This window comes from Neomonachus schauinslandi, chromosome 5, assembly GCF_002201575.2.
Source record: "Neomonachus schauinslandi chromosome 5, ASM220157v2, whole genome shotgun sequence".
NCBI classification, from domain to species: domain Eukaryota; kingdom Metazoa; phylum Chordata; class Mammalia; order Carnivora; family Phocidae; genus Neomonachus; species Neomonachus schauinslandi.
In genome coordinates this window covers 42,570,326-42,582,738 of record NC_058407.1, presented here as the reverse complement: position 1 = coordinate 42,582,738, position 12,413 = coordinate 42,570,326, and the positions used below count along the sequence as shown (strand labels likewise).

Below are 12,413 nucleotides of genomic sequence, written 5' to 3'. Positions count from 1 at the left end.
AAAGCTTCCTTAAATTGTGATATTGCAACCACACCATACCCCCCCCAAAAAAAACTAATGCTTGCCCTCAGGAATGATAATAGATGATGACGATGATGATGATAGGACTGACATTTATAGAACCAGGTACTATGCTGGATTCTTAACATGAATATATTCAGTTCACTCTCATAACAATCCTTTGAGTCAGATACTATTACTACCCAGTCCAGATGAAAAGAAGAAGGCTTAGAGAAGCAACTTGGTGAAAGTTATACAGCAGGCAAGTGATGGAGTCAGGATGCAAACTCAGCCAACTGAGTCTAGCCCTTAGCATTCATTCCCATTTCAAAACCAAGTGTCAGGCACTCAGCCAGTCTCTCAACTCTTTGACCCTAAAAATATCTGTAGGAAAATAATAATAATAATAATAATAAATTAAATTCAAAAATAAAAACCTAGTTAACTTTGTTTTAAACTGGTTTTCAGGGGCACCTGGCTGGCTCAGTCAGTAGAGCATGAGACTCTTGATCTCAGGTTTGTGAGTTCAAGCCCCACGTTGAGTGAAGAGATTATTTAAAAATAAAATCTTTTAATAAATAAATAAACAAACAGGTTTCCAAATACATCTGTCCATGGAACTCTTTTGAGGAGCAACCCTCGTCAACATTCTGAAGGACCACAGATCTTTAAAATGCACTTTGGGAAATACTGGTCTAAGCATGATGATTCTCCTAAATCACTGTTAAATTGTTATTTGTTTTTGCAGCAGTCACATCAAAGTTCTCCAGGAGCCAACTACAGCCCCGAAGATATTCACCTGATCTGAATCTTATCTATGTCCCACTGAAGTCGAAGCTCTGGAGTGAGACCCAAGAGGCAAAATTTTAGTCATCAACTTACATTATTTCTAGGCACATCTAAGTCTCAGAACCACTACTTTGGAATAAACTGAAGTAATAGTGTTCAGTCTTGCCCTGGACTGAGCATCTTACATCTCATCAGGAAATCTCCTTTATAAGCCCAGAGGTCTTGTCACTCCAAGTTTCAATCTACCCTACCTCTCAAGCCTCTTCTCCTGCCCTGTGGTCTTTCTATTACCTCATATCACATGGCATGGTATTCCTCCATGTTTGCAAACTACTCTGTTGACCTTCCCCTGATTGCTGGAAAATAGTTATCTTTTGGAAGTTAACTAAAATGTCATCTCCTCTGTGTAGGAAAGTGGGTCCCTCCCCAGTCTGTGTGTTCACACTATACTAGTATCTCTATTATAGTGTTTAATATATCATATTATAACTATGGATCTGTGGTCTTTTCAACAGAATACAACTGTCTTAAAGGTAAATGTCAAATTTTAACACATCTTGCATTTTCAGTACAAACTAGTCCTGGCCAATAGTTGAAGCTCAATAATTGTCAGGTGAGAGATTCAAAAGCATTTTAAAGCTTTCGTCTTTGGTTCTTGGTTCTCTTCCAGTTTGTTTAGTTAAAAGAGAAATGTAATAATGCCTGGTGACAACATGCTCTTTCATCCACCAATCAACATAAGCCAAGGTAGAGGAAACAAAAAAGATTGTTGATGAAAAAACCCAGCACTGAAGCCCACAGTCAACTACTCAAAACTGAGGAACTGAGACTAGGCACATTACAAATAAAAATTGAACAGCACACTCACAGAAGAAATTGAGACACTCAGGTAAAGAACCCTGTTTTTGCGTTGAGACTAATCAATTTTGAATGTCATTGAAGCTCATTAGTGCATTAAAATATGTTTGATTTCATTAATTTTCTTGAATTTTATACCTCTAACATTTTACTCTAAATATCAAAGCACAGTCAACACCATTACAAACCTGGAAATTAAGCATAAGCTCATAAATGTTTACCAATCATGATACAAATGTAATAGTTCTTCAACTTTCATACACCCACTAATCATTTTATATGACTGTGATAAGTTCACTAAGGTCTGATAATAAAGTTGCAATAGCTTAAAAAACAAAAACAAAAAAGGATATTTGCTACTTTACATTCTGTTTGCACAAAAAAGGGGACAGCTAAGGCTCTATTCTGTCCACTTGCTAGTCAATTTATATGAAACACAGGTTTCATTAAAGATATTTTAATAACATTCATAATGGCCCTCTCATTGCTTATCTCAAGAGAGAAGCATGATAATTTAAATGATAAATCAAACTATAATAACTGTATTGTTCTGTTTTCCTAAATATAAATTTTATTAATTTTATCCACATTACTCTTGCTATGATTACTCTGCTATTGTTTCCAATACAATTATTCCACAATATTCAGTTTCAGCAAACAGCTTTTTATCAATAAACATAAAAATACCAAATTAAGCAACCCTATGCCTGAATTTCTATTGTAAAATTTGCAAACACAGACACAAATTTTACATAATTTCTGAATAGTTTCTGTGTTTTCATTGAACTCAATCTGACAAACTACTCAAAAAACATTTTATATTCGTCCAAATAGTTTTTGCTTAAACAGGTTGTCTTAAATTTAGGGTTAATAATATTATTTGGATATATTGACAAAATTACTTAGAATCACTTTATTTTATTTTAAAATGTGTTTGTATTTTATCATTTAGTGAACAACTTAAAAATTCTGGACAAAGTATTGGTGTAAAGTAAAAGAATGTCTTGGCCAAAAGGTGGCATATTTTCATCTCTGGGACTCTCTCCATAGAGACATCTAAAAGGAGAGAACACTTCCATTGCTTAGATGAAATCACAGAACACTAGCCAAGAAAGGCGATATTGACCTTTGCTTCAATTTTCAAAGATGTCAGCAATGTTGTAAGATACATAAAGAATGGCAAAGCTCTAAGATCTGATAACAAATCACCAGGGTCTTCAAACAAGCAACAAAGAAGACATTACTGAGGTGTCTGCATAGAATTTTCTTAATACGTGGAATACTAAGGAGATGTCAGATTACAAAGATGTCCTTTTATTATGAACTTTCTTTTTTTTTTTAAAGATTTTATTTATTTATTTGAGACAGAGAGAATGAGAGAGAGAGAGAGAGAGAGAGAGAGAGCATGAGGAGGGGAGGGTCAGAGGGAGAAGCAGACTCCTCGCTGAGCAAGGAGCCCAATGCGGGACTCAATCCCGGGACTCCAGGATCATGACCTGAGCCGAAGGCAGTCGCTTAACCAACTGAGCCACCCAGGCGCCCTTATTATGAACTTTCAAAAGAAAATGTCAATCAAGTGATTAAGAAATTATGGAGTGTCTTTTTCCCGATACTACCAGTGACATTTTGGCCCAAGTCCTTCATTTTGATTCCTGTAGAATGCATTCTCCCAAACACTCCCCCAAATTTTAATGTTGTTTACATTTCATCACAGTCCAGTAAGCACCACCAATGGCTTAAGTATCCATTGAAGAAAGGCTACAGGAAAAGTTCTTCTGTTCTGTATTTACTGACCTCACAACAACATCCAATCTCATTTGCAGATCTTAACAACAGCTCCAAATATCTTTCACTCCACTGATTCACCAGTTACTCCGTGTGAAATCACCATAATCTGGTTAATTACATGTGAGAAGACAATGCTCTATAAAATACATTAACCACTACCAATAGACTGAACTAGGTTTGCACTGACAAATTCCAAAGACGATAAATCAAGTGAGAGTAGAAAACATATTATAAAAGACACACACACACAGACACACAAAGGGATAAAGGGAAATAATAGGAGGTAAATGCATAAACAGGTTAGTTATGAGGCTTGAAAGGTAGTAGAACAGTGAGATCTAGAACTGGTAGAGAAGGCAGCGATGGAAGGCTGCATCTGACTTGGGATCTGGAAATAAAGTGAATACATAAAACAGTAACAATTTCCCTGCTATTATTGAACAATAGGACATAGAAGAGGGCAGACGCTCCCCATACTATTCCTAACATGCTTGCTGCTTACTAAGAACTAAAATTTGTGCATCTGATGTTAAACACAGTCCAGACTAAGCAACTGAGATTGAATGGGAAGAATAGCATAAGTCAGAAGATCTAAATTCTAGCCTTGCTACCGTCACAGCTAGCCACAGTTACGAACAAGTAAGCTGTCTCACCAGTGAATTAAGGCAGCTGTGCCAGGTAATCACCAGTTTCCTCCCAGTTCTATGCCTCATGAATACCAGAAGTCTGTCATATATGCCAGTAATCAATCTCATTAAAAGAGCATATATTTTGGATGGATGTGCATAATACACACACACATGCATACACACACTAATATTCTCAAATCAAACTTTTAACCCATATTCCTACAAATCTCTTCCATTGCTTAACCATATTAAAATTTTACAAACATATTCCCTGAGTATGTATCTATGACAGTGTATGTATTAATGAAAATGAATGTAAATATGTATATCTTTTTATGCAAATATGCATATCTTGAAATAGAAAAACTATCTTCCCAAAAGAGAAATACGGAATACTATAATACATATATACATTTACCTTGAAATATTCTTCATTAATGAGTACATTAAAATATAAATTTATTTGAAGTGTGCTAGACAGCATACAGTTCTCTATGCTCATTCTGATAGAATGAGTTATGAAAGAGATTAGAGCTGAATAATTTGACATTATTTTGTGAACACTTAGATGTGTTAGGCATATCTGTAAATCCTCAAGTGAATAAGACTTTCCCTTCTGTATAAGATACAGGAAAGGGAAAAGGATGGGGTCTTTGACAAGGCACTTTTCAAATGGAAATAAAACTGAGATTATCTAATCAGTTATCCTTGTGGTGGATGGATATACACCTGCACTGAAACTTAGATTTAGGAAATGACAGAGCCAATCATCTTTATGGGTTTCATGACAGAGCCACAGCAAAATGATTTCCTGAGATCAATATGTGGTTGAGGAAAAGCTGTTTTCAATGGAAACAGGAAGCTAGGAGCTAACCTGTTTCTATGGTAACCAGAGCAGCAGCTACCCAACAGCTGTAGGAAAAAAAGGGCAGCAAGTTATAAGCATAAAAAAAACAAACACAAAAAAATCAATACTGGTTTACCTCATTAGTGTAATGTCCTTAGAGTACAATCACAATGAGGGCAGACATTTTGTTCCTCAACCCCCCCACTACCAGGGGTTTTTAGCAATTAGTATCATTATTTTTCCTCCAAACCTCAAAATCTAAGAGCTGGAAAGAAGTTTGGATACTAGCTAGTCAATGTGTCATTCCCATTTTCTTTTGTTCAGAATAAATCAAAGGAAATCAAGACTCAAGGAAATGAAGTAAGTTCTCCAAGGTCCCACAGCTGGTTTGTAAAATCTAGGTTAGCGCATACGTCTCATATATCCCACCCCAGACAGTTTTCCAATGCTACTTCCATATATTCTCAACTCTTGCTCTCTCGTCCTCCCAAACACCCACATTTTAGTCACTTTCTGTGAAACTATTGACTACATAATATTAAAATTAATCACCACCTTTCAACCTATAAGATATACATATATACACACAACAGAAAAGATAGCACTGTTTTTATACATATGGGGAGGAGAGACTGCTCTTCTAAAAAAAAGCCCCTTCATATTTCAAAAAGAATTGAATTAAGTTTGTATAATATATTGATGGTTATTGTTGAGACTATGTTGCCACTATGTATTTCCTTCTGGAGATCCGTGTTGCTTTTATTAGTCCTTTAGAGCCCTTACCATTTCATTTGGACATATTTTTAAAGGTTGCCATAATAAAAGTATATGACTCAGAAGTTCAAAAAATATGAGACTTTACTGCATTTACTTTTTTTTGTAGTAGTAGTAAAAATAAGTGATAATGATATACATTTTCAAATAGGAAAGGTTGACCTGCATTTCTATATAAGCCTACGCACTCTTTATTTTCAGTTGCTTTGAAAATAAGCTTCTTGACAGAGAATTTCCTTGACTCTGATTCGTTTTGTCAACTCAAGTCTACAAATGAGCACTTAACAAAATATCACAGAAAAAAAGGTCATACCTGATCTGTCCAACTACATTCACTTTTGGCATACCTAATGCCCAGCAACGGATCAAATAGCCTAGTTTGCGATCAAATACACAACTCAAAATTCAATTTTCTAATGAACTTCCTTGATTCTTTTAATGATGTATTTAATTAGGTACTCTCTGAACCTATCCAATACTCAGAATATAAACGAAAATTAAATTAATCTGTGATCTGTACAATTAGTGGCCTGAAAAGGGTCAAAAGTTACTTAGATATTTATATGCGCAAATGCAAAAACACCATACTACTTATAGCAGACTTTTTTCAGAGATCCGAAGTTTGGATTTGCACAGCCATATAACTGACCGTGACCTTTAATTAAAATGGAAGGTATGAAGACACGTGACCACACCCTAAATAGTTTGGTTGTTTTGTGTAAGTACAGCCTTCATCACATTCTCCAATAATATTGCAAAGACAGAGCCTATAAATCACCTTACAAACAGAAAAATCAAGATTAAAACAGCCTAACACTTTCATGATAAGAAAAAGACTAACAATATCTTATCATCATTTCTAAATAGAATGTTTTCCTTAATGTGTCAGGCAATATTCCCATTTGAGTTGTTTTTGTTGTTGTTTGTTTTTTGAGGAAAATTTATCTTTAACATCTCTGGATTTTTTTTGCATTTCTTAATTTAATAATGTTTTTAAGAAATGTTTCATTATAAATAGGGTGGTGAGCTTACTGAGGGCAAAGGACTATATCTTCTCCATTCATTCCCAGTAACTTCCATAGTTGAGTGACTGCATAACCAATATTTGTTGACTAAATAAATATTCTAAAATTTGTAATAACTGACAACAATATTATATGAACAAGCTGTATTTGGCCGATAATTCTTTGAATTGCAGCAATATTTACAAAAGAAAAATTAATACTTTTTTCTTTAATCTTAAAATATGCCTCAATTATCCTTACTTTAATTTTTTTTAAATTAAATTGTACATTTTAAGCTAGCAAGTGGTTATTTAGATCACTCCTTTACTATTTTGTTTTGTGGTTTGAGAAAGAGGAAAACATGATCTGTAAAAAGTAAATAAAGTATGTGCAATTCTGAATCCAATTCTATATGTTGAAATTTGAATTTTAATAGTTTTGAGGAGTATATTTTAATAATGCTGTGGAAATAAACCAATTTAAAATGCTAATGAAGTGAAGATTTTCAAGATTAAAAAAATCATGGATTCACTATCACAACCCATGTATGATTCAGGATGATCTGCACATAATGATATATTAGATAAAGATCCAGAGAATGTATATAAAATGATCTAGACCCAAAGACCAAAAAGCCAACATCTTAAATGTGGTTCCATAGCAGTTATTCTTTTTACTGTTTAGGGGCACCTGAGTGGCTCGGTCGGTTGAGGATCTGACTTTTGGTTTCAGCTCAGGTCATGATCTTATGGTCATGGGATCGAGCCCCAGTATAGGGCTCTGTGCTCATCAGGGAGTCTACCTCAGATTCTCTCTCCCTCCGACTCACTCTCTCCCTCTCTCTTAAATAAATAAAATTCTAAATAAATAAATAAATAAATAATAAAATAAAATGCTCTTTTAAATTAAAAAAACGTCCTATCAGCTAACCAACTATATACAAGTCACCAAGGAAGAGCCACCCTGTAAAGTAGAACCTAATTCAATCACCTTCACTCCTCCCAAAAAATAAGTAAAAAGAAGAGAGAGAAGGAGAACTTATAACAGCTCTCAGCTCTTTTTTTTTTTAAGATTTTATTTATTTATTTGAGAGAGAGAATGAGATAGAGAGAGCATGAGAGGGGGGAGGGCCAGAGGGAGAAGCAGACTCCCTGCTGAGCAGGGAGCCCGATGCGGGACTCGATCCCGGGACTCCAGGATCATGACCTGAGCCGAAGGCAGTCGCTTAACCAACTGAGCCACCCAGGCGCCGCTCAGCTCTTTAATATAGGGAGGAAATTATTTAAAATATTTTGATTCTAGTATTTTGCCTTTATCTTATTTTTTTAACTTCTAAATAATCTAAAAGTTCTATCAAAGAATTTCTGCTTGACACCCGTCTACTTACCTATGATCTAATGTTTTCAGAGGAAAGCACATACAAGCTTCATTTCCCTCTTAAACTTAGATATTAAATTGGAAAGATACAATGCATAACATTTTCACAAATACATCTAGGCATCCTTGATTTTTGCTATTTGTAAATATCACTCAATGGCATCAACAGCATAATCTCTCCTTTTCTTTCCTGATCTCATTTTCTCCAGAACAGGTTTCCATGACAACTTATATGTGATTTTTTTTTATAAATTTCTATTTTGGAATACTATTCTTAAGGATAAGAATTCATTTAAGTATAAATATAAACTTACTTACCAAGTTAACCTGGACAATCTTGACCTTTCAAATACGTATTTACATCATAAATATAAAGCAATAGAAGCGGGAAATGCCAACCAAAACAGAAAGCAAAAATACAATGTTATAAAATTAAATTAATTATCCCGTCCCTATCACTGTTGTTTCAGTGTGGCACTTAAGATCATAAAAGTTAGAAATAAAACAGTTCTACTATATAATTGAGTCAATCTCCTCCATATTGGGAAAAGATAAAGATGATGATGACAGGTATAACAAACTGAAAAAGGAATTCAGACAGTTAAAAATGTTCATCTCAAGTATATCAATAAAAGATGAACTAATGTAAAAAAAAGTAAAGAGGGTTTATAAAAGTTAAATACTTAACTTCTATTAAGAACGAGACTTGTGGCAGTAAGACCACAGCTGAAGTTACCTATAAATTACCACACTTGATAATTGATTTATGTCTTCTAGAATCATGTCCGTGCAAAATATAATTTCATCCTGTGAGCTCCCAATGTAATTCTATTTATCAAACTAGTCAGATAACATTAAGTCAGGCCATCATCTGAACTAAGAGTTCATATAAAAATATTAAATCACATTTAAGTAGAACGGCAACTTCTGGTTACTCTTTTTTAGGCAACCCCTAATAATTTGAAAAGGGATTTCCCTGAAGACAAGTCCCATAGATGTTAGCCAGTCTAAAAGAAAGAAAAACACTACACATCGACTGGTCAATAAAAATGCAGAGTTCAAACAGGGTTCAAGAAGTCAATTTGAATTCCATGTTTTCACTCTAATGTTGGGCAGTGAAGGGTAAAAATTCTACCAAAGTCCTGGAATACATAAATTTTTTAAAAAGTCATAGATGACCTTTCAAAGTTCAAATTCTAGGAAGTGTCTTATGCTGCATTAAATCTCAAGAGCAACATGATCTGCGGAGATTTCATAAGCCAGTCAGTTATAATCAGTGGTTGTGGTAAAGAAGGACCTGGGGAGGATGTCATGAGACCTCCAGCATAATTTTGGATCTGCTATTAACTTGCTGTATGACCTTGGCCATCACTTAGCATCTGCAGTCCTCATTTTCCTCATTTATAAAATAAAGGGTCTTCATGAAGTGACCTCAAGGAAAATTTCCAGGTCTGTGATTCTCAGCTGATTCTGCTTCTAATGGCTCTTTGACCTTGTGTTAATCTCTAATATATCTGTGTTCTTTCCTCACCTGAAATGGATGCATATCAAACCCTTAATATTGTTACAATGAAATCTTAGTAAGATTTTTTAAAAACTATTTTCAAGTTAATAATCTACCCTTTGACCAATAATCAATAAAATCAATTTCCATAGCAATAATAAAAATTGAATACCATCATAAAGTTTTTGCTATGCAATCTAGCCTACAATAGAAGACATTATATTATCATGAGGAAAGATAATAAAATGTTCTGTCTCTTTTATAGCGCGCTATCTGGAAAAGAAAAATCACATGATGAGCCTAAAAACAAATTCAGATTATCTTTTTAGCCACCAAGTGGAAAGAGCACTGTGGCACTCAGCTGGAATTGAAAAAAACACAGATGTAATTGTCATGAGTCTGTGATTTAACTTAAGTAAATACGCACTTGTTTTTGTTTTTGCTTTAAATCCAACTGTTGCTGAATTTATAGAATGGTCTTAAAAGGAAGATATCAGAGTTGAAGTTATTGATTCTATATTCAAATATAATAATGTGGACATACTAAAATTTATGTATGCATTTAAATGCCAGAACCAACAGAGGAGCAATGCTTGAAATTGTCTCTTTCATATTCTATTTCAAACTGAAAACAAAACATATCCTCAGCCTTCTAAAGTGGTATTAAAAACACATCTTCTGAGAAGTTATTAGATTGACAGCTGCACAATATCTCAGATGCAGAGACTTCTGACATACAGAAGAAGGCAATAATGAGGATGGAGCCAAAGTGAGGCTGCCTAGGGGGTATTTTTTCTGGGTGTCAGAAGCAAACCAGAAACATGCAGTCGCAAAGATTTAACTAAATACACTACTCCATTCTTGTGTATAATTAAAAACCATTCACATACTGTATAATTTTTGGTTATTTATATTTCTTTTATTTCCTTTAAACTGGAGAAACTATTATTGGTAACTTTTACAGTCCCTTCATGGGATTCTGAAGAATTAATTGGGCGTGTCAAGGACTACATTTAAACTGTCATTCAAGCTAGAAACTGAAAAGAAAAATTGAGGAGGGAGTCACAGTCTAAAGAGTAAAATAAAGTTTGCAACAATCTAAATTACCCAGATTTAGACAACTGGACTAAACTAGCATCAAAGTGATCGATTCACATTCAACCTGTAAGAAACATAGATACAGCCCAAGGCGGAAAGGACCAGACTCCACAATTCAATGTGCAGGTGGGCTCTCTGGTCAACTCACTGGGACAAACAATTCAGCAGTCTTCTCCTTTGGAAGGAGACAGGACCAAAGGAGATTGTCTTCACAAAATGACCCCCCCCCCCCCCCCCCGCCCCGCACACCCTCTCCCCACCCAGCCACCTACTAGATTCCATTTCCCCACCTCTGTCTTCAGATTAGATCCCTAATTGGAGCCACTGCTTTGAGTCAGATGTGAAGGAGTGTCAGGCCTCACTGAAAATGTCAAATCGTGATGACCTGAAGAAACATCCAAACTAAAGGAAAAGTTGGAACAAAAGAGTCAGGAAAAAAAGAATCAGGACGAAGCACGATACCAGTTTCAGGACAAGGTTCCAGACAGACTTGCTTCCCGAGAGGTCGATATTTGCCCTTTAGCTCCCATCTGCTAAAGTAAATCTCAGTTTGAGTGGAGGAGGAGAAGAGGAGGATGAAGGGGACGGACCGGGAGGATGGCAGCCAGGGTCCCTGAGTTTACCTGACACCAGATGGGCTTCTAATCTCCTCCTTAGGGAGCCCTGTTCTCTTCTCCCGCCCACCCCCTCCCGCGTCCCAGAGACCTTTGATGGAAAAGAACAGAAAATTGGGGAAGGAGTTGGAGGGGCTGGAGCAGCAGGGAAGGGGGCGGTTCTGGCCTTACCCTGGCGGCTCTGGACGAGTAGGGGTCCTCGAAGAGGGCCCACATGCGGGGCTGCAGCCTCTTCCAGCGGCCAGACTTGCCGTCGGGGCCCCCCAGGCCCGCGGCGTCCTCGATGCCCAACCTCTTGGCCGCCAGGTCGTCGTCGTCGCCGGGGTCGCCGCCGATGAGGTCGGGGGTCTCGAAGATGTCGAGCGCCTCCTCGGCGTCGCGGTGCTGCCGGTAGGTCATCCAGCAGCAGGGCTCCACGTCCGTCTCGTCGATGCCCCAGAAGGCCAGCTCCTCCTCGAAGAGCGGCCCGCACACGTCGGCGGGGCAGTGCAGCTTGCCGGTGCGGTAGTAGTTGAGCACATAAGCGAAGACGCCCGGGTGCCGGTCGAAGAAGAACTCGCGGCCGCCCCCGGGGTGGTCGCCGCCGCCTCGGGGACTGCAGTTGCCCGCGCCGCCCTCAAAGCAGCCGCCCGGCCCGGGGGACAGTGGGGGCGGTCGCGGCGGCGGCGAGAGCGAAGGGGGCGACGGCTGCAGCTTGTCGCCCGCCGCCGTCAGGCAGTCGCCCTGGGGCTCCGAAGCGGCGAGAAGGGCCAGGCGCGTCCCAGGCAGGGTCTTGAGGGTGCTGCGGTAGGTTTCGTGCCGGGTGCCCCCGACATTGAGGATCACCCTCTCGTTGTTCTCGATCTTGCCCATCTCTGTGGCTCAGACATGACTGGGGGGAGGCGAACACAGCGCCAAGTTAAAGATCTCGGCCGTCAGAGCCGCACCATGACCCCCACCCCCACTCCGAGCCCGAGTCCCAGGATGCCGGCTTGGAGACAGGCGAGGGGCAACTGACCCTCCCAGAAGGAGATGCGCGCCCAGCCCTGTCCCCGCCTCAAGCAGCACACCTTCCCCAGGCTTCCAGAACACCGAGGAAAGTGGTCCCAGCCTCCCTGACCTTCCAGGACACCTTTCCTGCCTCACACCTTT

General features: G+C 38.1%; 1 protein-coding gene across 6 annotated transcripts in view; it reads right to left on the bottom strand.

Moving 5' to 3' along the window:
• Positions 1-12,134, bottom strand: part of KCNC2 (potassium voltage-gated channel subfamily C member 2) — a 191,337-nt gene extending 179,203 nt beyond the window's left edge. For all 6 annotated transcript variants that reach the window (XM_021678567.1, XM_021678571.1, XM_021678568.1 and 3 more), the window contains exon 1: positions 11,454-12,134. In XM_021678567.1, the coding sequence (XP_021534242.1) occupies positions 11,454-12,134 (681 nt within the window). The remainder of the gene's footprint in view (positions 1-11,453) is intronic.
• Positions 12,135-12,413: the final 279 nt, after the last annotated feature.